The sequence below is a fragment of the Odontesthes bonariensis genome, chromosome 10, assembly GCF_027942865.1.
Source record: "Odontesthes bonariensis isolate fOdoBon6 chromosome 10, fOdoBon6.hap1, whole genome shotgun sequence".
In the NCBI taxonomy this organism is placed as follows: domain Eukaryota; kingdom Metazoa; phylum Chordata; class Actinopteri; order Atheriniformes; family Atherinopsidae; genus Odontesthes; species Odontesthes bonariensis.
In genome coordinates, this window is record NC_134515.1 from 1,077,860 (window position 1) to 1,105,745 (window position 27,886).

At 46.2% G+C, this 27,886-nt stretch overlaps 2 protein-coding genes across 5 annotated transcripts in view; one reads left to right on the forward strand and one right to left on the reverse strand.

Annotated features, from left to right (window-relative positions):
• The window catches only part of magixa (MAGI family member, X-linked a), a 98,669-nt gene extending 90,087 nt beyond the window's left edge, over nucleotides 1-8,582 (forward strand). The window contains exons 19-22 of one of the 2 annotated variants that reach the window (XM_075475883.1): nucleotides 1,996-2,142; nucleotides 2,388-2,526; nucleotides 5,995-6,214; nucleotides 6,308-8,582. In XM_075475883.1, the coding sequence (XP_075331998.1) occupies nucleotides 1,996-2,142; nucleotides 2,388-2,526; nucleotides 5,995-6,214; nucleotides 6,308-6,863 (1,062 nt within the window). In that variant the 3' untranslated portion in view covers nucleotides 6,864-8,582. Of the gene's footprint in view, nucleotides 1-1,995; nucleotides 2,143-2,387; nucleotides 2,527-3,218; nucleotides 3,307-5,994; nucleotides 6,215-6,307 lie in introns of those variants that run through there. The other variant, XM_075475882.1, reaches the window with a different exon arrangement.
• Nucleotides 8,583-12,634: 4,052 nt separating this feature from the next.
• On the reverse strand, nucleotides 12,635-27,886 carry mbd1a (methyl-CpG binding domain protein 1a). 3 transcript variants are annotated; one of them, XM_075475887.1, is made up of 17 exons: nucleotides 27,762-27,886; nucleotides 27,216-27,441; nucleotides 23,574-24,045; nucleotides 23,440-23,498; nucleotides 23,290-23,324; nucleotides 23,145-23,207; nucleotides 23,007-23,057; nucleotides 22,709-22,855; nucleotides 20,655-20,771; nucleotides 19,193-19,321; nucleotides 18,981-19,115; nucleotides 16,324-16,380; nucleotides 16,160-16,246; nucleotides 15,744-16,076; nucleotides 14,081-14,245; nucleotides 13,821-13,955; nucleotides 12,635-13,128 (listed from the first exon to the last, which is right to left on the reverse strand). In XM_075475887.1, exons 2-17 carry the CDS (start codon nucleotides 27,268-27,270, stop codon nucleotides 12,907-12,909), a joined length of 2,262 nt encoding a protein of 753 aa, XP_075332002.1. In that variant the 5' UTR covers nucleotides 27,271-27,441; nucleotides 27,762-27,886; the 3' UTR covers nucleotides 12,635-12,906. The 3 variants fall into 3 exon arrangements, with proteins under 3 accessions (XP_075332002.1, XP_075332001.1, XP_075332000.1); XM_075475886.1 differs by having other exon boundaries at nucleotides 18,981-19,100; nucleotides 22,968-23,057; XM_075475885.1 differs by having other exon boundaries at nucleotides 22,968-23,057.

Sequence of the window (27,886 nt, forward strand, 5' to 3'; positions counted from 1 at the left end):
GTTGAAGACAAACTAGTGGAAGCAGAAGAATCCATGACTGAGGTGGAGGTGGAGATGTTACAGGAAAGCTGTGGGTCAGAGGAGGGTGGGATGTCTCTTTGGCTGGGAACAGGAGGGGAGGATGGTGAGCTTGTTCCTGAACTGAAGCTGTTGAAGAATGTGTTCAGCTCATTTGCTCTGTCCAGACTTCCATCCATCCGATCCTCCCTCTGCTTGAGGCCTGTGATCTTCTTCATTCCTGACCACACATCTCTGATATTGTTCCTCTGCAGTTTACTCTCAAGCTTCTTTCTATACACCTCCTTGCTCTCTCTGATCTTGACTTTGAGCTGCTTCTGTATACTCCTCAGTAACTCCCTGTCTCGCTCCCTAAAGGCTCTTTTTTTCCTGTTCAATCCTTTAGCTCACTGGTGATCCAGGGTTTGTTATTAGGGAAGCATCTCACTGTTCTGGTGGGGATGGTGTTGTCCACACAGAAGTTTATATAGTCAGTCACACACTCAGTCATGGCATTAATGTCCTCTCCATGTGGCTTACAAAGAGAAATCCAATCAGTTGCATCAAAACAACCCTGTAAGGCTTCTTCAGCTTCATGTGACCACTTTCTAACAGTCCTTTTTGTGACAGGTAGTCTTTGGACAAGGGGTTTATATGCTGAACAGAGAAAAACAAGGTTGTGATCTGATTTTCCCAGGGGAGGTCTTGATTTGGAAATGTATGAATCCTTGACATTTGTGTAAAACAAATCCAATGTCTTGTTTTCTCTGGTAGAGCAGCTGACAAACTGTTGAAAAGTTGGCAGTGTAGCAGAGAGTGAGGCATGATTAAAATCACCAGATATTGCCACAAAAGAATTGGGGTGTTGTGTCTGTATCTGAGCAACAACAGAACTGATGACATCACATGCAGTGTCGGCAACAGCTGAGGGTGGAATGTAAACAGCCACCAAAACAACACTGGTGAGCTCTCTTGGCAAATAATATGGACGAAAACTTACTGCCAATAGTTCAATGTCAGGACTGCAGAGACGACTCTTCACAGTAACATGTCCTGGGTGACACCATCTGTTGTTGACAAGCACTGCCAATCCACCCCCTTTCCTTTTCCTGCTACTCTTTATATCTCGATCTGCTCGTACAGTCAGGAAGCCCGGCAGAGAGACGCTGGAGTCGGGGATATGATCCTGCAGCCATGTCTCAGTAAAACACATAATGCTACATTCCCGATATTCTTGCTGAGTCCTTGTCAAGGCTAGAAGTTCATCCAACTTGTTAGCTAATGATCTTACATTGCCCATGATGACGGATGGCAGAGATGGTTTGAACTTCTTCTTTCTTTCTCTCCTCTTTGCTCCTGCTCTGCATCCACGACGCCTCCTTTTCAATTCCAGTGGGATTTCTGGCTTCAGTTGTCGAATTATTTCTGCTTTTCCAATGTTAATCAGCTGCTCCCTGTTGTAAACCACCCTGTTGCTATGGTGATGCATCATAACAAAAGAGTAAAATATACAAAAGTATTGGGAAAAATCAATCCAGCTGCACAGCATCCAAGGCAGGAAGAAACAGTTGTCCAAAAAAAGCAATTTCTTCCAAGAAAAAACAGGAATGAAATTTAGAAAAAAGAAAAAATCTCAATGTGAGGTACAGAGCTACTCCAACATGCTGCCACCCTCAGCGGCGCACTCTAGTTTACCAGTACATAGTAAAAAGTATCAGAACACACTAAAAAGTACCAATACACAGTAAAAAGTACATATACACAGTAAAAAATACCAGAACACAGTAAAAAGTACCAATACACAGTAAAAAGTACCAGAACACACTAAAAAATGCCAGTACAAAGTAAAAAAAACACCAGAACACAGTAAAAAGTACCAGAACACAGTAGAACACAGTAAAAAGTACCAGTATACATTAATGGTAAACAAAGTATTACTCTCTGCAGTAGTACTCTTGTAGTACTTGTGGTCCCAGCACTTTGTTCTGTGTGCCTCAGGATGAGACCAGGTTCTACAACGTGGATCTGGAACGAGGCCCAACTGGTTTCGGGTTTTCTCTGAGGGGGGGCAGCGAGTACAACATGGGACTGTATGTCCTGGGGCTGATGGACGGGGGGCCGGCCCAGCGCAGCAACAAGATACAGGTACGCACTGATGATGCGTTTTCTTACCTGTCACAGGTAACGATGGTGACATCATCAAGTAATCAGACTGTTGCTGGGAGGGAACCACAGGAAGTTACTAATAAACACCTGAGAAGTGTAACCTGATGTAAATATGAGCCCCACAGGTGTAAATATCACATGACCTGCTGCTCACTCAGCTGCAGGTGTGAGTGAAAACATCCCACCTTTTGTTGGTGGTAACCATGTGTGTTCCCGTGTTGCAGGTGTCGGACCAGCTGGTGGAGATAAACGGCGACAGTACGACAGGAATGACTCACAGTCAGGCTGTGGAGCAGATCCGCCGGGGGGGGCAGAGAATCCACCTGGTCCTCAAGAAGGGAAACGGATACGTGCCCGACTACGGTGAGACGTCACACACTGACCTCAGACACCTGTGCAACACCTGTGCAACACCTGACGCACAGGTGGCGCACACCTTCAATGTGTGTGGAGCACAGTTTAAAGGATAACTGGCCCGGTTATGCCCCGGTTACGGCCCGGTTACGGCCCACGTCTGGTCCAGTTGTGGCCCAGTTATGGCCCGGTTACGGCCCAGTTATGGCCCGGTTACGGCCCGGTTACGGCCCACGTCTGGCCCAGTTACGGCCCGGTTACGGCCCGGTTACGGCCTGGTTATGGCCCAGTTATGGCCCGGTTATGGCATAGTTATGGCATAGTTATGGCCCATGTCTGGTCCGGTTACGGCCCGGTTACGGCCCGGTTACGGCCCGGTTACGGCCCACATCTGGTCCGGTTACGGCCCGGTTACGGCCCGGTTACGGCCCACATCTGGTCCAGTTACGGGCCCGGTTACGGCCCCGGTTACGGCCCCGGTTACGGCCCCGGTTACGGCCCGGTTACGGCCCCGGTTACGGCCCCAGCATGTGAGCATCTGGTCTGATGGATCTGGCTGAGTTCAGGTGCTGAATCGGAGGTAGATGCAGATGTTTGGGGTCATTACCAGATGTTAACAACAAGCAGCTCTCTTCCCTCTGCTCTCTGACTGTCTGACTCTTCCTCTCCTTCCTCTCCTTCCTCCTCCTCCTCCTCCTCAGTGGAGCTGTCCAGCCTGTCTCTCTGTATGACCAACTCCAAGCAGGGCGAGCCCTGCTTCTACGTGATTGGACGCACTGAAAACTCGCGGTTGGTAACTCTGTTTCCTCTCAGCTTCTCTTCACCTTCTTCACTGTCTTCATCCCTCCATCAGCATCGTCTTCATCGTGCTTTCTTTTTTACCGTCCTCATCCGTTCGCTTCTCAGTTAACGTTTGACAGGAGGTCATGTGATCAGTCTACGAGCTGTTGGTGTTAAAATGAGTAAAACTCATCCATGTTCATGTTTACATGTAACAGGGTCACATGACACGCGTTTGCTGGTATCATCACGTGTTATAAAGTGTGATAAAGGTGTGATATAGTGTGATACAGTGTGATAAAGTGTGATAAACGTGTGATAAACGTGTGATAAACGTGTGATAAAGTGTGATAAAGTGTGATAAAGTGTGATAAACGTGTGATAAAGTGTGATAAACGTGTGATAAACGTATGATAAACATGTGATATAGTGTGATATAGTGTGATAAAGTGTGATAAAGGTGTGATAAAGTGTGATAAAGTGTGATACAGTGTGATAAAGTGTGATAAAGTGTGATACAGTGTGATAAACGTGTGATAAAGTGTGATAAAGTGTGATAAACGTGTGATAAACGTATGATAAACATGTGATATAGTGTGATATAGTGTGATAAAGTGTGATAAAGGTGTGATAAAGTGTGATAAAGTGTGATACAGTGTGATAAAGTGTGATAAAGTGTGATACAGTGTGATAAAGTGTGATAAAGTGTGATAAAGTGTGATATAGTGTGATAAAGTGTGATAAAGTGTGATAAAGTGTGATAAACGTGTGATAAAGTGTGATAAAGTGTGATATAGTGTGATAAAGTGTGATAAAGTGTGATAAAGTGTGATAAACGTGTGATAAAGTGTGATAAACGTGTGATAAACGTATGATAAACATGTGATATAGTGTGATATAGTGTGATAAAGTGTGATAAAGGTGTGATATAGTGTGATATAGTGTGATAAATGTGATATAAAAGTGTGATAAAGGTGTGATATAGTGTGATATAGTGTGATAAATGTGTGATATAGTGTGATATAGTGTGATAAATGTGATATAAAAGTGTGATAAAGTGTGATAAATGTGTGATATAGTGTGATATAGTGTGATAAATGTGATATAAAAGTGTGATATAGTGTGATATAGTGTGATAAATGTGATATAAAAGTGTGATAAAGTGTGATAAATGTGTGATATAGTGTGATAAAGTGTGATAAAGGTGTGATAAAGTGTGATAAAGGTGTGATAAAGTGTGATACAGTGTGATAAAGTGTGATACAGTGTGATAAAGTGTGATAAAGTGTGATAAAGTGTGATAAAGTGTGATACAGTGTGATAAAGTGTGATAAACGTGTGATAAACGTATGATAAACATGTGATATAGTGTGATATAGTGTGATAAAGTGTGATAAAGGTGTGATATAGTGTGATATAGTGTGATATAGTGTGATAAATGTGTGATATAGTGTGATATAGTGTGATAAATGTGTGATATAGTGTGATATAGTGTGATATAGTGTGATATAGTGTGATAAATGTGATATAAAAGTGTGATAAAGTGTGATAAATGTGTGATATAGTGTGATATAGTGTGATATAGTGTGATATAGTGTGATAAATGTGATATAAAAGTGTGATAAAGTGTGATAAATGTGTGATATAGTGTGATATAGTGTGATATAGTGTGATATAGTGTGATAAATGTGATATAAAAGTGTGATATAGTGTGATATAGTGTGATAAATGTGATATAAAAGTGTGATAAAGTGTGATAAATGTGTGATATAGTGTGATATAGTGTGATAAATGTGATATAAAGGTGTGATAAAGTGTGATAAAGTGTGATAAAGGTGTGATAAATGTGATATAAAAGTGTGATAAAGTGTGATAAAGGTGTGATAAATGTGATATAAAAGTGTGATAAAGTGTGATATAGTGTGATATAGTGTGATATAGTGTGATATAGTGTGATAAATGTGATATAAAAGTGTGATAAAGTGTGATATAGTGTGATAAAGTGTGATAAAGTGTGATAAAGTGTGATAAATGTGATATAAAAGTGTGATAAAGTGTGATAAATGTGATATAAAAGTGTGATAAAGTGTGATATAGTGTGATAAAGTGTGATAAATGTGATATAAAAGTGTGATATAGTGTGATATAGTGTGATAAAGTGTGATAAATGTGATATAAAAGTGTGATAAAGTGTGATAAATGTGATATAAAAGTGTGATAAAGTGTGATATAAAAGTGTGATATAGTGTGATAAAGTGTGATAAAGTGTGATAAAGTGTGATAAATGTGATATAAAAGTGTGATATAGTGTGATATAGTGTGATAAAGTGTGATAAATGTGATATAAAAGTGTGATAAAGTGTGATAAATGTGATATAAAAGTGTGATAAATGTGATATAAAAGTGTGATAAAGTGTGATATAGTGTGATATAGTGTGATATAGTGTGATAAATGTGTTGCACTGAGGTGCTGAACACTTATATTTGGGCCCGTTCACGGACCCAAACCTGCAATGTCACAGATCTCTGATGGAGTTTCTGTTCATTCAAACATTTTTCACTGTTTCACCTCATTTCTGTTATTATTGAATCAGTTTAAAACTTTATTTAAAATCTGACTGAAGCAGCTTTTCTTTCTGTTTTCTAAATGTTGATCAAATGAGATAATTACAGATTCTGTCTCTGTGTTTCCATCAGGCCCTGAGGAGAGAGCCCTCTCCCCCTCCTCCTCTGTGTACACCGAGGGGCGGGAGGCAGTAACCATGGCGACCACCTCCTTCAGCCGGCATTCAAGAGGAGGAGGAGGAGGCGAAGGAGGTGGAGAGAGGAGGAAGAGGAGGGAGAGAACAGGAGGAGGAGGGTCGGGACCTGATGATCTGGACCTCGATCTTGTGGAGGAAGAAGCTCGGGAGGAAGAGCTAGCTGCGAGGAGGCGGCAAGAGGAGGAGAGGAGGAGAAGAAAGGAGGAAGAGGAGAGGAGGAGGAAGAAAGAGGAGGAGGAGGAGAGGAGGAGAAGGAAGGTGGAGGAGGAGGAGAGGAGAAGAAAGGAGGAGGAGGAGGAGAGGAGGGAGAGAAAGAGTCAAACTGTGAGGCAGAAGAAACGAGACGACCAGAAGGAGCAGGGCAGGAGGAGCAGGAGCTTACCCAGGAACGGGGCTTCACGCTGGGGCTTCCAGCAGCTGCAGGAGGCTGGAGGAGTGCCGGGGGCGAGTGGGAGGAGCCAGAGGAGGAGCAGCGGGAGGCAGGAGGAGGGGCAAGAGGAGGGGCAGGAGGAGCGGGAGGGGCACGACAACTCTACCCACAATGCAAAGCATCCGGCCCGCTCAGCTCAGCGGGCGGCCTTCTCCTTCCTCATGCCAATGGACGACGCCCAACGTCTGTCTGACAGCGAATCAGCAGCCAGCTACTCAGAGGTCAGCCTATCAGCAGCCAGTATCGCCACCGCAGGGAGGGAGGAGCCGTCCGGGCAGCAGGGCGGTGCCCCGGGCCCCTGGCTGAAGCCCAGCCCCAAGAAACTGACGCAGGTTCTGATTGGCAGCCAGCTCCGTGGCGGGCTCGCTCTCTGATTGGCCAGCTCGCTCTCTGATTGGCCAGCAGTGAGGTCGCGCTCCTTTTTCATTCGCTGATTTTTCTTCTTTTTGTTCTTGGCTACTTATAAGGGCTCTTTTGGTCGGCCAGTTGAGAGAAGCCCCGCCTCCCTGTGTCTGTGATTGGATAGTGAGAAGCTGACAGAAGAAGGACTCTGATTGGTTTTCAGGTGACCCAATAACCTCCACCTCCAGATTACCCATAATGCCTCAGTGCGTCCTGAGATCTCTCTCAAACCAGCCGTACGTCTCCACAGCAACCAGAAGCATCATCAGGCTGGGTCAGAGCGGTTACCATGACAACCATGTTTGCTCGCTCAGTAGCAGCTGTGGTAGGCTCCGCCCCCTGCCGCCCCTCCGGTTCTCCGGTTCTCCGGTTCTCCGGTTCTCCAGCCTCACCTGCATCCTTTAAACTCGTATGCAAACAGACGATCTCTGCGTGTAATCTGAGCATGTGAATATCAGCGGAATGATTTTTTATTTTTATAAACTCAACATGTAAAGGATCAGTGACATCATCACTGATCAGATTATTGATCAGATTATCGATCAGATTATCGGTGAACAGAACCGGATCTGATCTGCCTGCTTGCTTCTAAACACGAGAAAAGAAAAACTTTAGTTCTGATGATTTAACAGAGGAGCCATACACATACACGTGCACATGCACACGTGCACACACACACATGTGCACATGCACGCACGCACGCACATGCACACACACACGTGCACACACATGCACACACGCATACACGTGCACACACACACACACACACATACACGTGCACACACACACACACACACACACACATGCACACTAATATTACTGGGAACATGAGTACAGAGCCACCCATTGCCTGAAATTTAATTATGTATTGGAAATGTAAACATAAATAGAAATATGTTAATTATTTTTAAAATATATATAATAAACTATTAAAAAATAGTATTTTATAAACTATATAAATGATGTACATAATACACAAATATACAAATTTACGTTTTTAGTTTTTTTCAAATGTAAGGCAGAACAGACATACTTACATACATACTTGCAGTTACATAATTGGGTCAAAAGGGGCGCACTTTGAAATTTTACACACACTTGTTATTACACATGTTGGCCACAGGGGGAGCGCCTCTTAAAATCGATACACAAAAACCCTCCTTCCCGGGTCCATACCGGGTTCTTTTCTAGATTTCACCACCAGGGGCATTAAAAACACTTTCTCTGTCAGATGTTTTCCTCACCGGGAGCTTTGCTCCCAACTTCTCCATCAGTCCTGATATATAGGTGCTGGGATGGGTGGTGTCCCGAGAAGGGTAGTAATACAAGAACACACACACACACACACACAGGCACACACACACACACACACACACAAACACGTGCACACGCACACAAACACACGTGCACACGCACACAAACACACGTGCACACACTCACGTGCACACACACATGCACACTCACACGCTCACAGATGTCAGGTCCGGCTGTGGTCCTGCTGCTGTCAGTCACCCGAGCATCGCCATGGCAACACGACCTGCCTCCAGCGACAGGACGACCCGCAGCTCCGGATCATAACAAAGTGCCTCATTTTGTTTCAGCCTTCGACCTGCAAACCGTCACAGACGCCGACGGCCGCCACGACGACCCCGCCCCCAAACACGCAGTTTCACCACCGACATTTTTATATTCACGGAAGAGTCCCAGCCAATCAGGTTCCAGCGCCATCTGTTCCCATGTGGACCGAAGCTCAAGGATCAAAATGGATTTAAATGGATTTAAAATATGGATTTAACCATTTGGTGAAGATGGACTCGTCCCATTTTGGTGCCTCTGAGGCTCTGATGAACTTCAGACGGTCTGAACTCAACATGTTTCCTGTTCAGCTTCATTTAATCTGTTAACAAACATCGTTTCTGCATCTCAGACCTGCAACACATCCCATAAAAGTCAGGACAGAGAACCTTCTCCCACTCGTAACGTTGTTTTAAACCCATCTGAGGACAAACTGGACCTCCTCTGAGCATCTCTGCTGCTCTCAGACTCATCATGGAGGCTGATTTAGGACCAGATCCTGGTTAAAATCAGCTGGTTAAAGGAACATTCTTTCTAAATTGCTCCAGAATCAACATCTTTGGGACGTGTTGCAGGTCTGAAATGTAAAAATGGGAGTTTGTTAACGGATTAACTGAGGTTAATATGTTTGCTTCAGGCTGTCTGCAGAGAAATTAAAGTCAAAGTAAATAAGGATTGTTGCTTATTTCCATGAGTTGGGTTTGAAGACGTGTCGGTGAACATCGTGTTGTTGTTTATCGGCATAAACAGGCTTTATTCATGCTGCAGATATCTGAACTCATCACATGAAGTCGGAACAAAGTGAAACTCGTCTGATGTCTGTTCATCTCAACTCAGCCAAAGATTGTTTATCAGGGAAAAGAGTCTTTACTTTGTAAAAAAAACAAAACAGAAAACAATCAAATAATCAACTGAAAAAAGATGCTGAAGAATCTCTTCGTCCGTGTTGTTTTTCTTTCACGTAGAAAGTTTGCAGATTAGAACAAAAACAGGCTCGAGTTCAGCTTTGCACAGTTTTTTATCGACGCCTCGAAGCAGAATTTGGTAACTTAGACTTCTCCGACTCCTTCTGGTGCTTCAAAATGCAAGAATCCACCGTGCCTGAGCAAAAACAGCCAATCAGAGCCAGGACGGGGCCTGCTGTCAATCACTGCCCCTTCTACAGTTGCCGTGGTTACTCACCTCTGCAGGGTGGGGCTTTAGAGGCGGAGCTGAAGCACAGCAGAGAGGGAAGGGGAGGAGCCTATGAAATGTACCAGATCAGAATTTCCACGTTACTTCTCAAACGTACAAAGTTCTACTTTAACAAAGCGAGACGTTGAAACTTTACGATCAGATCAATAATTAAAGGTGCCATGGCATGAAAGTAAATGGAGGCTTTTATATATTTCTATAGGCTTTAGTGGTCCCCTAATACTGTATCTGAGTTTTTTTCCCCAAAATTCTGCCTTGGTGCAGAATTACAGCCAGTCCCAAAAACGAGCTTTCCTTAGGATCCTCAGAATGAGCTGTTTAGGGTCTGCAGCTTTAAATGCAAAGCGGAGGGAGGGGGTGTGGCCTTACTTAACACAGTCAAACATCAAGCAAGTGCTACACAAGACACAGCAAAAAAGGCGTGCGTGAAGGGGAAAGCAGGAGTGAGGATTTTGACATTCTCATCTGATTGCTCTGGTTTGCAAAGATGCACGTAGCGCTAGCGCTGGAACCATGAATGAATCATTATCCTGATGAAATGCACTGAATTTGCGGATTCATTCTTCTTCAGGAAGCTTGAAGTCGGGGGTTTTGGTCTAAAATGAGCGAGCTAACCATCTCATGGGCATGCAAACACCTCCAACAGCCCAGTTGGCAGAGATAAGAGCTTGCAGATGCTATTAGCTGCATAGCTAACGATACAAACCCTTTCCTGTGGTAACAAGCTATGTAACTATACTGTGCATACAGGAAAGCAACACAGTTATAGAGCGTTAAATGACTTACTTGTCCTAGGTCTGTAGTTGGGCCAAAGAGAGTTGGTACTGATCCAGGGTTCATTTTCAGACGTTCGGAAATGACCAATGAGCTGGCCAAAGAGCTGTGGGCGGGGAAAGGCAGTTTTGGCATAGCCATATACGGGCTCTGGGAGGAAGCAATCTCCACGTCATAAGCGGCGGCTTTCCCGATCAGGCCATCTGCATGGTCACATTACCAAAGGCGGAGAATAATTTCCAGTGCATGGTTTAGGTCTATCGTCATTTTTAGCCACTGGGGGACCGCAGGCAGGCTAGAGGAACTCATATTAATGTTAAACAACCTTAAAAAGGGAAAATGTCATGCCATGGCTCCTTTAAAGCTTTGGAGGTTGTTTTGGTGGAACTTTACGATCAGATCAATACTTAAAGCTAACCAGATTCATTGTTTCGGTGGGTCGGAGACGCGTGAACGTTTTATAAAGGTAAACGTTTTAGGTCGAACATCTTCAGATATCAGGCAGAACAAACCACAAACCTCCACTTACACTTTTATTCTGCTTATATTGTAAAATTTGTCTTAATTAATTATGAAAATGTCTTGAAAGAAATCATGTTTCGTCCTTTCATTGCATGTGATGACTTTTGCATCAGTTTACTGTCTGTTTCCGTACTCCATTCACACCCCTGCGCTGACCTTAAGCCCCGCCCCCTACAGACTCCTGCGCTGAGCTTAAGCCCCGCCCCCTACAGAGCCCCGCGCTGAGCTTAAGCCCCGCCCCCTGGTCTACTCTCTTTAAGGGCCGTTGGACCTTTGTCTTCTATGCATTTTCTAAGACTTTCTGGATTCTCATGACAAAACAACGTTCTTTGGGATCTGGGCAACGGAGCGAAACGATTGGACAAAAGTTTTTATCTCCAGCAGGAGGCTGCAAGTTCTCCATCAGTGATCTGTATCCATCTGTAGAGCCAGTTTCACTTTAAAGTTGGACCTATATGCTTTTTCTTTTTCTATCAGATACGGAATGTTGTGTCAGATGTTCAAATTAAATTTGGCTAAAGTTTTAAATGATGATGTAAATGTACGGAAAAAAAAGAACTGAACGTGTTTTTCTGCTTTATGTGATTTCCTTTTTTATTAAATCATCTGCTGCAGAATGCTGCGTGGCCTCCAGGCTTCTTGACAAAATGCAGGACGTCAGCATTTGTAGGCAGAATCCCAAAATGAATCCAAAAGTAGTGTATAGCTTTTAGCATTTAGCTTTATTTTAAATGTGCTGCCATATGAATGAAAGTGCCATAACATTTGTTGTGCAAACACACTTTTAACATCAGCATCTTTCTGTAGTTTTTATGTAGAAGCCTCGCTCCACTGTCTGTTTCCTTGAATGACTTGCTGCTATCAGTTGTGTGTTTTGCCTTTAAGTGATATTTTAGACTGGAACTACTACGCTGAGAAGACAATTCAACTTGGCAGAGTTTACAGATGACTTTGGTTCTGTCGACTCCGCCGTCTGGAAGAACTTTAACATGAAAATGGCCGAGTAAAAGTTCCGTACCCTTCTCCATGTTTGGTGGATCCGCCGATTACTTTCTTTTCCTGTTCCACAGCAGACAGCAACAGACTTTTACAAAATAAAAGCCTGTGAGCAGCAGACTTTTACAAAATAAAAGCCTGTGAGCGACAGACTTTTACAGAATAAAAGCCTGTGAGCAGCAGACTTTTACAAAATAAAAGCCTCTTGATTCGTTTCATCAGAACTCGACATCAGCTGCTCAGAAACAGATTTTATATCAGAACCTAAAACCTCCACAAGAACAGATTCTTTTTAGGTTCTTTGGGTGTCAGAATGGTTCAGAGGGAATCAAACCCTCGCTTCCGTCTCTGGTACATTTCCTTCAGTTTGTAAATGTGAGCAGAACTTTTTGTTCCGGACCAGTGGAGGCTGTGTGATGAGCAGAAATCAGCTGGACCGGATAAACAACACCACCAAGAACAACAACTCCCCAAAATAAATAAAGATTTATTTAAAGGATAACTGGTGGATTCTTATTTTTATTACTTGGGTTTAAAGTGGCTCAGCCGGTCCAGAACCATCATCAGCTGTGGTTCTGACCATGTGCAGCCGGGTCCAAACAGATTCTGAGTGGATCCGAAACACAAGAAGGACGACTTCACAGCAACATCTTCTTAGAAAACTCTTTATAAAACGTGTCAAAGGTACAAAATGTTCAGAATCTCTTCATAAAAACTAAATATTCACAGGTCTGAGCAGCGGAAAGTGAACAGTAGTGGAGAACAGAACCGAGCCGAGCCGAGCCGAGCCGCCACATTCTGAGGTAGAAAGGTTTGGATGTGAAGCTGCTGAGGAACAAACTCAGCTCAGAACTCTTACAGTAACTCTTATGTCCCACTGCCAACACAGACAGCTGTAACAGGTGTGGGCGGGACTTCACCTGCTCAGGTAAGGACAGAAGCACAAATGGAAAATCAGCTTTCCTCTTCCACCTCTTCTTTTTCTTCTTCTTCTTCTTCTTCTTCTTCCCCTTCCTCCTCTTCCTCCTCCATCAGGCAGGGCAGACAGGTGAGGGAGGGCGGAGCCACCAGCAGCTGGCAGGCAGCTGATCTTACCGGCTGTGGACAGACGAGGGATCGAACCCTCGAGCCTCGACAGACGGTCATCCGCTCCAGATGCAGCAGCAGAGACACCAGCTGACACACACACACACACACACACACAGAACTGTTAGCATCGTTAGCATTCTGAAGCTAATGTGGGAAAATGTGAGACAGTGTGGGACAAAATGTGGGACAGTGTGAGACAAAATGTGGGACAGTGTGGGACAAAATGTAGGATAGTGTAGGACAGTGTGGGACAAAATGTAGGACAGTGTGGGACAAAATGTAGGACAGTGTAGGACAGTGTGGGACAAAATGTAGGACAGTGTGGGACAAAATGTAGGACAGTGTAGGACAGTGTGGGACAAAATGTAGGACAGTGTGGGACAAAATGTGGGACAGTGTGGGACAAAATGTAGGACATTGTGGGACAATATGGGACAAAATGTGGGACAGCGTGGGACAATGTGGGACAAAATGTAGGACAGTGTAGGACAGTGTGGGACAAAATGTAGGACAGTGTGGGACAAAATGTGGGACAGTGTGGGACAAAATGTAGGACAGTGTGGGACAAAATGTGGGACAGTGTGGGACAAAATGTGGGACAGTGTGGGACAGTGTGGGACAAAATGTAGGACATTGTGGGACAATGTGGGACAAAATGTGGGACAAAGTGGGACAAAATGTGGGACAGGAGAGAAGCTAACAGATGCTAACACAGCTGGATGTTAGCTGGAAAGCTAACCGAACCGACCACCTGTCCCTGACCCGATCCGTGTCCTCACCTGGCTCAGGTGAGCGCCCCCCTGTGGACGTTCCCGGTAAACTCGGTGCGTCTCCGGCAGCAGGCGGTTCTGGACGCTGATGTAGAGGCGGAGATCGGGACGGATGTGGACGACGGTGTCGGTCATGGAGGACAGCTGAGGGATGGAGAGGACAGCATGAGGACAGCAGAGTTAATTCTGAGGAAGATTTCATCATGATGTCAGAAAAGATGAAAGAAAAGTCGTTAAATTTAAACGTTTCCGGGGAAACAAACTCGTACTTTGGAGCACTGCAGCAGCTGCAGAACCGGACCATCAGCCAGAACTGACACCCAATGAGCCGGCAGCACCGTCCTCTTCAGAGCCCGCTGCAGATGCAGCAAGCTCCGCCCCCCCGGGACGCCATCCCTGACCCCGCCTCCAAACAGGCTGAACGACCCCGAGCCCTGAAAGCACAAAGAGGTCACTTCCTGTAACAACATCACTTCCTGTAGCATCACTTCCTGTAGAAACATCACTTCCTGTAACAACATCACTTCCTGTAGCAACATCACTTCCTGTAACATCACTTCCTGTAACAACATCACTTCCTGTAGCAGCACCAATTCCTGTAGCAACACCACTTCCTGTAGCAACATCACTTCCTGTAACAACATCACTTCCTGTAACAACATCACTTCCTGTAGAAACATCACTTCCTGTAACAACATCACTTCCTGTAGCAACATCACTTCCTGTAACAACATCACTTCCTGTAGCAACATCACTTCCTGTAACACCATCACTTCCTGTAGCAACATCACTTCCTGTAGCAACATCACTTCCTGTAACAGCATCACTTCCTGTAACAGCATCACTTCCTGTAACAACATCACTTCCTGTAAAAACATCACTTCCTGTAACTACATCACTTCCTGTAACAACATCACTTCCTGTAACAACATCACTTCCTGTAGAAACATCACCTCCTGTAACAACATCACTTCCTGTAACAACATCACTTCCTGTAGAAACATCACCTCCTGTAACAACATCACTTCCTGTAGCAACATCACTTCCTGTAACAGCATCACTTCCTGTAACAGCATCACTTCCTGTAACAACATCACTTCCTGTAAAAACATAACTTCCTGTAACAACATCACTTCCTGTAACAACATCACTTCCTGTAACAACATCACTTCCTGTAACAACATCACTTCCTGTAGAAACATCACCTCCTGTAACAACATCACTTCCTGTAACAACATCACTTCCTGTAGAAACATCACTTCCTGTAGAAACATCACCTCCTGTAACAACATCACTTCCTGTAGCAACATCACTTCCTGTAGCAACATCACTTCCTGTAGCAACATCACTTCCTGTAGAAACATCACTTCCTGTAACAACATCACTTCCTGTAACAACATCACTTCCTGTAGCAACATCACTTCCTGTAGCAACATCACTTCCTGTAGCAACATCACTTCCTGTAACAACATCACTTCCTGTAACAACATCACTTCCTGTAACACCATCACTTCCTGTAGAAACATCACTTCCTGTAGCAACATCACTTCCTGTAATAACATCACTTCCTGTAATAACATCACTTCCTGTAACACCATCACTTCCTGTAGAAACATCACTTCCTGTAATAACATCACTTCCTGTAACAACATCACTTCCTGTAATAACATCACTTCCTGTAACACCATCACTTCCTGTAGAAACATCACTTCCTGTAGCAACATCACTTCCTGTAGCAACATCACTTCCTGTAATAACATCACTTCCTGTAGCAACATCACTTCCTGTAATAACATCACTTCCTGTAACAACATCACTTCCTGTAATAACATCACTTCCTGTAACAACATCACTTCCTGTTATAACATCACTTCCTGTAGCAACATCACTTCCTGCTCTCTATCACTGATGATGATCGACGGCTACACTGACCAATAAGATGACGTCGCATGCTGTGACATCATCGGCCGCCTTGGCTGTGACAGCTTCAGTGATGTCAGAGGGCGGGGACGCCGTCAGGGTTTCCTCGTCGGAGTCGGAGCCCGGCAGCTCCACCTCCACCTGATAGAACTTCCCCCTCTCAGACACTCCTTCGCTGCACACCTCCACCTCCTCCGGCTCCGCCTTCATCACACCTCCACCTGCTCCGCACAGCTGGATCTCCACAGGCTCCTCCTCCTCCTCTTTGGGCTGCAGAGGTGGGACCACAGGAGGAGGAGGAGGTATGAAGGTGAGGCCTTTGGAGACATGGAGGACAGAACCCTCCTGGACACAGAGGACAGACTCGGGTCAGGTTCTGAGGGCTCACCTGTTGGTGGCCCCGCCTCCAGTCTAACACACCAGCTTACCTGGGGCAGCAGTCCTGACAGACAGGTGAGGGCGGAGTCAGAGAGGAAGCTGGGAGAAAGATGGCTGCCATCCAGAGTCAGATTCAGCTGAAAGAAAATCCCAGAGTTTCAGATGGCGACTTCTCAGAAACTGAGAGGAGGACTCAGGTGTGTGCATGTGTTACCTGCACGTGTGTTCCACTCAGGTGTGGCGAGGGTCCGCCTCCACCTGCCAACCAAAACTGAGGACGCACAAACACATAAGAGAGGTGAAAAGAAAGAAAACAACCACAAAGAGACAGAAAACAACCACAAAGAGACGGAAAGCAGCCACAAAGAGACAGAAAGCAGCCACAAAGAGACAGAAAACATCCACAAAGAGACAGAAAGCAGCCACAAAGAGACAGAAAACATCCACAAAGAGACAGAAAACATCCACAAAGAGACAGAAAACAGCCACAAAGAGACAGAAAACATCCACAGAGACAGAAAACCTCCACAAAGAGACGGAAAACAACCACAAAGAGACAGAAAGCAGCCACAAAGAGACAGAAAACAACCACAAAGAGACAGAAAGCAGCCACAAAGAGACAGAAAACAACCACAAAGAGACAGAAAGCAGCCACAAAGAGACAGAAAACAACCACAAAGAGACGGTAAACATCCACAAAGAGACGGAAAGCAGCCACAAAGAGACAGAAAACAGCCACAAAGAGACAGAAAGCAGCCACAAAGAGACAGAAAACAACCACAAAGAGACGGTAAACATCCACAAAGAGACGGAAAGCAGCCACAAAGAGACAGAAAACAGCCACAAAGAGACAGAAAACAACCACAAAGAGACGGTAAACATCCACAAAGAGACGGAAAGCAGCCACAAAGAGACAGAAAACAGCCACAAAGAGACAGAAAGCAGCCACAAAAGAGACAGAAAGCAGCCACAGAGAGACAGAAAGCAGCCACAAAGAGACAGAAAGCAGCCACAAAGAGACAGAAAACAACCACAAAGAGACGCTAAACATCCACAAAGAGACGGAAAGCAGCCACAAAGAGACAGAAAACAGCCACAAAGAGACAGAAAGCAGCCACAAAGAGACAGAAAACAAAAGAGACAGAAAGCAGCCACAGAGAGACAGAAAGCAGCCTAAAAAGAGACAGAAAACAGCCACAAAGAGACAGAAAGCAGCCACAAAGAGACAGAAAACAACAGAGACAGAAAGCAGCCACAGAGAGACAGAAAACAACAGAGACAGAAAGCAGCCACAGAGAGACAGAAAGCAACCACAGAGACAGAAAACAAAAGAGACAGAAAGCAGCCACAGAGAGACAGAAAGCAGCCACAGAGAGACAGAAAGCAGCCTAAAAAGAGACAGAAAACAGCCACAAAGAGACAGAAGGCAGCCACAAAGAGACAGAAAACAACAGAGACAGAAAGCAGCCACAGAGAGACAGAAAACAACAGAGACAGAAAGCAGCCACAGAGAGACAGAAAGCAGCCTAAAAAGAGACAGAAAACAGCCACAAAGAGACAGAAAGCAGCCACAGAGAGACAGAAAGCAGCCTAAAAAGAGACAGAAAACAGCCACAAAGAGACAGAAAGCAGCCACAAAGAGACAGAAAACAACAGAGACAGAAAGCAGCCACAGAGAGACAGAAAACAACAGAGACAGAAAGCAGCCACAGAGAGACAGAAAGCAGCCACAGAGAGACAGAAAGCAGCCACAAAGAGACAGAAAGCAGCCACAAAGAGACAGAAAGCAGCCACAAAGAGACAGAAAACAACCACAAAGAGAAAGAAAACATCCACAAAGAGACGGAAAACATCCACAAAGAGACGGAAAACAACCACAAAGAGAAAGAAAACATCCACAAAGAGACAGAAAGCAGCCACAAAGAGACAGAAAACAACCACAAAGAGAAAGAAAACATCCACAAAGAGACGGAAAACATCCACAAAGAGACGGAAAACAACCACAAAGAGACAGAAAGCAGCCACAAAAAGACAGAAAACAACCACAAAGAGACAGAAAGCAGCCACAAAGAGACAGAAAACAACCACAAAGAGACGCTAAACATCCACAAAGAGACGGAAAGCAGCCACAAAGAGACAGAAAACAGCCACAAAGAGACAGAAAGCAGCCACAAAGAGACAGAAAACAAAAGAGACAGAAAGCAGCCACAGAGAGACAGAAAGCAGCCTAAAAAGAGACAGAAAACAGCCACAAAGAGACAGAAAGCAGCCACAAAGAGACAGAAAACAACAGAGACAGAAAGCAGCCACAGAGAGACAGAAAACAACAGAGACAGAAAGCAGCCACAGAGAGACAGAAAGCAGCCACAGAGACAGAAAACAAAAGAGACAGAAAGCAGCCACAGAGAGACAGAAAGCAGCCTAAAAAGAGACAGAAAACAGCCACAAAGAGACAGAAGGCAGCCACAAAGAGACAGAAAACAACAGAGACAGAAAGCAGCCACAGAGAGACAGAAAACAACAGAGACAGAAAGCAGCCACAGATAGACAGAAAGCAGCCACAGAGAGACAGAAAACAACAGAGACAGAAAGCAGCCACAGAGAGACAGAAAGCAGCCTAAAAAGAGACAGAAAACAGCCACAAAGAGACAGAAAGCAGCCACAGAGAGACAGAAAGCAGCCTAAAAAGAGACAGAAAACAGCCACAAAGAGACAGAAAGCAGCCACAAAGAGACAGAAAACAACAGAGACAGAAAGCAGCCACAGAGAGACAGAAAACAACAGAGACAGAAAGCAGCCACAGAGAGACAGAAAGCAGCCACAAAGAGACAGAAAACAACCACAGAGAGATACAATGAGGCCTGGACCTACCTGAGTCTGAGTCTCATCCTTTTGCTCCTCTTCCTCCTTCTTTATCAGCACCTCAGTGAAGCCATCGCTGCCCTTTGCCTCTCTCCTTTCTGTCCTCTGTTCTGGCTTCTGTCTCAGCTCCTGAACACAAACATACTGAACATGTTTTACCCTCTGATCCCCAGAGGATTCGCTGCTGGTTTGATCAGCTCAGATCAGCAGTTTAACCCAACCTGTGATCTTCCTCTCTGCTCCTTCTGCTCCTCTTCTCCGTTCATCAGTTCAGTCCTGACGGTGTTGTTCTTCAGCATCAGCATCTGTCCTCCCCACATGCTGCCCCACGGACTGGGTTCAACCTGCAGCTGGGGGGACATCAGCAGGAGACATCCTTTAACCTTTAACATGCTGACTGAGGCCCACAGTCTGAGATGTAGCTCTTGGGTTTCTGACCTTGGGGTGACCTTTAACCTTTAACATGCTGACTGAGGCCCGCAGTCTGAGATGTAGCTCTTGGGTTTCTGACCTTGGGTGACCTTTAACCTTTAACATGCTAACTGAGGCCTGCAGAGTCTGAGATGTAGCTCTTAGGTTTCTGACCTTGGGGTGACCTTTAACCTTTAACATGCTAACTGAGGCCTGCAGAGTCTGAGATGTAGCTCTTGGGTTTCTGACCTTGAGGTGACCTTTAACCTTTAACATGCTAACTGAGGCCTGCAGAGTCTGAGATGTAGCTCTTGGGTTTCTGACCTTGAGGTGACCTTTAACCTTTAACATGCTAACTGAGGCCTGCAGAGTCTGAGATGTAGCTCTTGGGTTTCTGACCTTGGGGTGACCTTTAACCTTTAACATGCTAACTGAGGCCTGCAGAGTCTGAGATGTAGCTCTTGGGTTTCTGACCTTGAGGTGACCTTTAACCTTTAACATGCTAACTGAGGCCTGCAGAGTCTGAGATGTAGCTCTTGGGTTTCTGACCTTGGGTGACCTTTAACCTTTAACATGCTAACTGAGGCCCACAGTCTGAGATGTAGCTCTTGGGTTTCTGACCTTGGGTGACCTTTAACCTTTAACATGCTGACTGAGGCCCGCAGAGTCTGAGATGTAGCTCTTGGGTTTCTGACCTTGGGGTGACCTTTAACCTTTAACATGCTAACTGAGGCCCGCAGAGTCTGAGATGTAGCTCTTGGGTTTCTGACCTTGGGGTGACCTTTAACCTTTAACATGCTAACTGAGGCCCGCAGAGTCTGAGATGTAGCTCTTGGGTTTCTGACCTTGGGGTGACCTTTAACCTTTAACATGCTAACTGAGGCCCGCAGTCTGAGATGTAGCTCTTGGGTTTCTGACCTTGGGGTGACCTTTAACCTTTAACATGCTAACTGAGGCCTGCAGAGTCTGAGATGTAGCTCTTGGGTTTCTGACCTTGGGGTGACCTTTAACCTTTAACATGCTAACTGAGGCCCGCAGAGTCTGAGATGTAGCTCTTGGGTTTCTGACCTTGGGGTGACCTTTAACCTTTAACATGCTAACTGAGGCCTGCAGAGTCTGAGATGTAGCTCTTGGGTTACTTGTTTTTTTTTCTCCACAGGGTGGAGCTGTTGGAGAAAGCGTTAGCTGGAATATAACGGCACCGCCCGCGGGTGCTGCCTCCGGTTTTCACGGAGGAGAAAAATGAAGAAGAAGAGCTGTTCAGGCACTCACCTGTTTTACCTTCCTCCATCTCTTCCAGTGATGGAGCTGAAGATCTGTTGCCGTGGTAACCGTCACCTCTTCCTGGATGCCGTCCGGCAGTTCCATGATATTTCTTTTCCGGGTGTTCTGAGGAAACAGAGACAGGTGGCTGCAGTTCCTCGTCTTGACAGCAGGAGGCGTCGGACCCAAACTGAACACGTTAGCGTAGGGTCAGTTTGGCTAAATGTTGCTCTGAAGAGACAGATTGGTGGATTTAACTAAAGGTTGGGTTAGGGTTGGGTAGGGTAGGGTAAGGGTAAGGGTAAGGGTAAGGGTTAGGTTAGGTTAGGTAAGGGTAGGTAAGGGTAGGTAAGGGTTAGGGTAGGTAAGGGTAGGTAAGGGTAGGTTAGGGTTAGGGTTAGGTTAGGGTAGGTAAGGGTTAGGGTAGGTAAGGGTAGGTTAGGGTTAGGTTAGGGTAGGTAAGTGTTAGGGTAGGTAAGGGTTAGGGTAGGTAAGGGTAGGTAAGGGTTAGGGTAGGTAAGGGTAGGTAAGGGTTAGGGTAGGCTAGGGTTAGGGTTAGGTAAAGGCTGATTCATACTCGGCGCAACCTCGCTCATACTAGCTGGTCGCAAATGGCGCAAACAGTCACGTGTCCCGAAATTCCGCCACGCCCCCCGTCGCAAGCTAGAAAATCCTCGCGCGGCGCAAGGCCGCGCACACAACTTTTTTTCTGACTTCGCGCGCGCTCAACCGGAAACAGCTGACCAAGAAAAAGAAAAAATGAACACTGCAGAGACCGCGGTGACCGAGAGGATGCGCCTCTACAAACATCTGTACGACACGTCTATGAAGTTACACTGGGACAACGTTTGACAAAGTTCGTCTTGTTGCAAAGGACGAACATTCCACCTTCGCTTCTGTTTTTGCCGCAGCCGCTTAGCTCTGAGATACATATACAGTTCTACACCCAGAGTAAATTCATTCCTCATCAGATGTGCCAGCCTCTGCTGACGTGACACCACAGGTGGCATTGTGTATGCTTTCTTTCTGACGCTCGCTGGTCTGGAGAGAACTGCAAATGTGACGCATACTCGGCGCAAACTGCGCTTATGAGCTGAAGGAACTGTGAAGGGGCTGGCGCTTTCGATGACGTCATTAATGGTTCTCGAGCCAGAACAGTTGCGCGTTTGCGCCGAGTATGAATCAGCCTTAAGGGTTAGGGTAGGTAAGGGTAGGTAAGGGTTAGGGTAGGTAAGACTAGGTAAGGGTTAGGGTAGGTAAGGGTTAGGGTAGGTAAGACTAGGTAAGGGTTAGGGTAGGTAAGGGTTAGGGTAGGTAAGGGTTAGGGTAGGTAAGGGAAGGGTTGGGTAGGTAAGGGTAGGTAAGGGTAGGGTTAGGTTAGGTAAGGGTAGGTAAGGGTTAGGGTAGGTAAGGGTAGGTAAGGGTAGGAAAGGGTAGGTAAGGGTTAGGGTAGGTAAGGCTAGGTAAGGGTTAGGGTAGGTTAGGGTAGGTAAGGGTAGGTAAGGTTAGGGTAGGTAAGGGTAGGTAAGGGTAAGGGTTGGGGTAGGTTAGGGTAGGTAAGGGTTAGGGTAGGTAAGGCTAGGTAAGGGTTAGGGTAGGTAAGGGTAGGTTAGGGTAGGTAAGGGTAGGTAAGGGTAGGTTACGGTAAGGGTAGGTTAGGGTAGGTAAGGGTAGGTAAGGGTAGGTTACGGTAAGGGTAGGTTAGGGTTGGTTAGGGTAGGTAAGGCTAGGTAAGGGTTAGGGTAGGTAAGGGTAGGTTAGGGTAGGTAAGGGTTAGGGTAGGTAAGGGTAAGGGTAGGTAAGGGTAGGTTACGGTAAGGGTAGGTTAGGGTTGGTAAGGCTAGGTAAGGGTTAGGGTAGGTAAGGGTAGGTTAGGGTAGGTTAGGGTAGGTAAGGGTAGGTTAGGGTAGGTAAGGGTTGGTTAGGGTAAGGGTAGGTTAGGGTAGGTAAGGGTTAGGTAAGGGTAGCTAAGGGTTAGGGTAGGTAAGGGTAGGTTAGGGTTAGAGATGCTCCACAGACGCCGCAGGAGGTCGCTCTGACGGCGCCGTGTTCAGGTGACTCACCACCATCAGACACCGTCTCTGCACACACTTCTGCTTCAGCTTGGACGGCCCGCCGAACCTCCTCATGTCCAGGCAGAACTGACACCTCCCGCAGGAGTTCCTGAGGCAGGCGGCGCACTCTCCGCATGCCCTCCGCCGCCGGACCTTCTGCGGAGACACAAAGATGCGCTGATCAGCTGACCGCGTGGGGCGGTGAGGGTGGAGCCAACACGCTGACGGGGGCGGAGCTAACACGCCGACGGGGGCGTCTCACACTCACTCGAGTCCTAACACGCCGACGGGGGCGTCTCACACTCACTCGAGTCGGCGCCTCTGGCATCAGATCCTTCGTCCTCTTCTTCTTCCTCATCTGGGGGACCAATCAGAAGCCAGCAGCAGGTCACATGACATGCAGATCATTGGTTAACAGGTGAGCAGCAGCTTCACTCAGTCTCACCTCTTCTTCCTCCTCCTCCTCTCTGACCTCCGGACTCCTCAGCACCCACTGATGCCCCCCGACCTGAAACAGAGACCACACGCTGAACCACAAGTGCACGCACGTGCACGCTCACACATGCACACACACGGCCAGCTGACGTTACCTTCTGAAACACGATGCTGGGAGGATTCTTCTTCTCTGGAAGAAAAACAAACGGCACCATGAGCAGGAAGAAGAAAATCGCGTGACATCATTTCTCAGACAGCTTGGTCACATGATGTTTAAGCCCCGCCCCCTTCAGGTGGGCAGTTACCTGCAGAGAGGCAGCCGTAGTCCTCGTCTCTGTGCCCGCTGCCGGACGACGGCCTGTAACTGATCAGGACGAGGTCGATCAATACGGACGATCGATATCTGATGGCGTGCTGTGTTGGCCCCTCCCACTCTTACCTGGTGTCCTGTGATTGGCTGCTGCAGTCAGACTGAGTGTCTGAGTCCTCCCTGCAGTAGGTGTGGTCCATCTGTCCATCTTCGCCGTGCGGGCGCCGGTGGGCGGAGCTGGCGGTGACGTCAGGACGCAGCCTCAGTCTTCTGCAGGGTTTCCCAGGCCCGCTGTCAGGGGCCGCCTGAACTTTGACCTCCACCTTCTTCACGTAGCTCTGGGACCTGCCGTCGCCGTCCGGCGGCTGCAGGCCCTCCACGCCTGGCCGCAGGTCACATGACGTGAGCTTCTGGCCCCGCCCCCTCCACGCCCTCAGCTGCTCGGGCCGCGGGCGAGCGATCAGAATCGTGCACTGCTTGATGTCGGGGAACAGCTGCCTCCATCGCTGCTCCTCCTCCGCCTCCTTCTCCTCCGCGCTCCTGGCGTTGGAACATTTACGGGTCGGGCGGCGCCGCTCCGCCTCAGGAGGACCCGGAACCTCTGAAACAGAGGCATGGTGACACCATTTGTGAGGTCAGAGGGCAGGTGACCTAGATCCCATCAGGCCTGGGAACGCCGCGGGACCCCCAGGAGGAGCTGAAGAGGGGGGCTGCTATTTTTCTTTACACTTTCCATCCAAACATGGGCTGTGTTCCAAACCGCATACTTCTCCTACTAACTTTTTGAGGTAAGGCTTTTTAGTAAGCGAGAAGTTCCCGGATGCATACTAGATTCTCTGAAATGTTGGGTATGCATCATGAGGTTACTACTCATACTCAAACTACCCAAGATGCAACGTAACGTGACGTCGCCGATCATCATTTCCTGTCAAAACGGCAGTTTCAAGCTAGCTACAACGAGGGTAGGTTCACTTCCTGTTTTCAAAACAAAAGCACCAATTGTATGGTAATGGCTTTCCCTATGATAAAAAGCAACGGGTATTTTATTTTGTGAAAATAACAGGAAGTGCGTTGCTCACTGCGGCTAGCTTTAGTAGCGCCGAATTCGTGGGAACAAAATTGTGAACAGCCGGTATTTTGTCAGGTTTTCAACACGTTGGGGATCTAAACGACTACTTTCTCACCTGAAAATGTTTCAAATGTTGCTAAAGTTTACAGAGTTTAGAGCTTAAGAGAAATCAGCTTCAGTATGTAGTATACAGTATGTAGTATGTAGTATTAAGTATGCAGTATGTAGTATGTAGTATGCAGTATGTAGTATGTAGTATGCAGTATGCAGTATGTAGTATGCAGTATGCAGTATGTAGTATGCCGTATGCAGTATGTAGTATGCCGTATGCAGTATGTAGTATGTAGTATGCAGTATGTAGTATGCCGTATGTAGTATGTAGTATGCAGTATGCAGTATGCAGTATGTAGTATGCCGTATGCAGTATGCAGTATGTAGTATGTAGTATGTAGTATGCCGTATGTAGTATGTAGTATGTAGTATGCAGTATGCCGTATGTAGTATGCCGTATGTAGTATGTAGTATGCAGTATGTAGTATGCCGTATGCAGTATGTAGTATGCAGTATGTAGTATGTAGTATGCAGTACGCAGTATGTAGTATGCAGTATGCAGTATGTAGTATGCAGTACGCAGTATGTAGTATGCCGTATGCAGTATGTAGTATGCAGTACGTAGTATGTAGTATGCAGTACGCAGTATGTAGTATGCAGTATGCAGTATGTAGTATGCAGTACGCAGTATGCAGTATACAGTATGTAGTATGCAGTATGTAGTATGCAGTATGTAGTATGTAGTATGCAGTACGCAGTATGTAGTATGCAGTACGCAGTATGTAGTATGAAGTATGTAGTATGTAGTATGCAGTATGCAGTATGTAGTATGAAGTATGCAGTATGTAGTATGAAGTATGTAGTATGTAGTATGCAGTACGCAGTATGTAGTATACAGTATGTAGTATGTAGTATTAGGTATGCAGTACGCAGTATGTAGTATGCAGTACGCAGTATGTAGTATGCAGTAGGCAGTACGCAGTATGTAGTATGCAGTACGCAGTATGCAGTATGTAGTATGCAGTAGGCAGTATGCAGTATGTAGTATGCAGTACGCAGTATGTAGTATGCAGTATGTAGTATGCAGTACGTAGTATGCAGTATGCAGTATGTAGTATGTAGTATGCAGTACGCAGTATGTAGTACGTAGTATGCAGTACGCAGTATGCAGTATGCAGTACGTAGTATGCAGTACGCAGTATGTAGTATGTAGTACGCAGTATGTAGTATGCAGTATGTAGTATGTAGTATGCAGTACGCAGTATGTAGTATGCAATATGTAGTATGCAGTATGCAGTATGTAGTATGTAGTATGCAGTACGCAGTATGTAGTATGCAATATGTAGTATGCAGTACGCAGTATGTAGTATGCAGTATGTAGTATGCAGTACGCAGTATGTAGTATGCAATATGTAGTATGCAGTATGCAGTATGTAGTATGTAGTATGTAGTATGCAGTACGCAGTATGTAGTATGCAGTATGTAGTATGTAGTACGCAGTATGCAGTATGCAGTATGTAGTATGCAGTATGTAGTATGTAGTATACAGTATGTAGTATGTAGTATGTAGTATGCAATATGTAGTATGCAGTATGCAGTATGTAGTATGCAGTATGTAGTATGCAGTATGTAGTATGCAGTACGCAGTATGTAGTATGTGGTATGCAGTATGTAGTATGTAGTATGTAGTATGCAGTATGCGGTATGCAGTATGTAGTATGTAGTATGTAGTATGCCGTATGTAGTATGTAGTATGCAGTATGCAGTATGCAGTATGTAGTATGCCGTATGTAGTATGTAGTATGCAGTATGCAGTATGTAGTATGCCGTATGCAGTATGTAGTATGCAGTATGTAGTATGTAGTATGCAGTACGCAGTATGTAGTATGCAGTATGCAGTATGTAGTATGCAGTACGCAGTATGTAGTATGCCGTATGCAGTATGTAGTATGCAGTACGTAGTATGTAGTATGCAGTACGCAGTATGTAGTATGCAGTATGCAGTATGTAGTATGCAGTACGCAGTATGCAGTATGTAGTATGCAGTATACAGTATGTAGTATGCAGTATGTAGTATGCAGTATGTAGTATGTAGTATGCAGTACGCAGTATGTAGTATGCAGTACGCAGTATGTAGTATGAAGTATGTAGTATGTAGTATGCAGTATGCAGTATGTAGTATGAAGTATGCAGTATGTAGTATGAAGTATGTAGTATGTAGTATGCAGTACGCAGTATGTAGTATACAGTATGTAGTATGTAGTATTAGGTATGCAGTACGCAGTATGTAGTATGCAGTACGCAGTATGTAGTATGCAGTAGGCAGTACGCAGTATGTAGTATGCAGTACGCAGTATGCAGTATGTAGTATGCAGTAGGCAGTATGCAGTATGTAGTATGCAGTACGCAGTATGTAGTATGTAGTATGCAGTATGTAGTATGTAGTACGCAGTATGTAGTACGCGGTTTGGAACACAGCGCTGGTTTCCAGATAAAACCACAGAAGAAGAGCAGCTCTTCCTGCAGCCAGCAGGGGGCACTAACCTGTGACCTGAGAGGCTCCACCACAGAGCCCTGAGGCACCTCTCAGCTGGTTAGAACTCAAGTGAACCAGGTGACCACAAACTGCTTAAAGTTCACATCCATCTTACCTCCCACCTCAAGCCCCGCCCCCAGGCACAGCTCGTCCAGCTGCTCGTAGTTCATCTCAGGATCGGTTTAAGCCCCGCCTCCTCTGCTACCGTGGCCAATGGCGGTGGGTCCTACAGCCGGTGGGCGTGGCCTCTCCGCCCATGCCCGGTTTGAGTGGCACTCGGGGTCATGTGATGTTACAGCAGCTGCTGCTCCACCATCGATCATGGATCAGCTGATCAGCAGCTGGGGACATGGAACACAAACACGTGACGTCACAGCAGCGGCGGGAACATGAGCCTCTGAGGCTTCCTTAGCTCAGACTCCACCTAAGCTCCGCCTATCTAACAGTCCCGGTTCTGCTCCACCTGAACTGTCTGTGCACAGGGGGGGCAGAGCAGTGCATGCTGGGATGTGTAGTCAGCAGCAGGCTGTCTCACGGAGCTACTGGCGCACGTGCACACATTACTCATCCACACAAGCAGACCCGCGGCGGACATGCTCCGCTCCGGAGCCCCCCCTCCCCCCCCTTCCCGCGCGGCTCGTGTCCGCGTGCATGTGCTCACCTGTCTGCTGCCTCCGCCTCGCTGCGCGCGCGCGTTTTTATTAAATTAGATAATCCATGAATCAGTACAGCTTTTTGTGTCTCCCCGCTCCGCGCGACCCCGCGACACTCCCGCGCGGCTCCGCC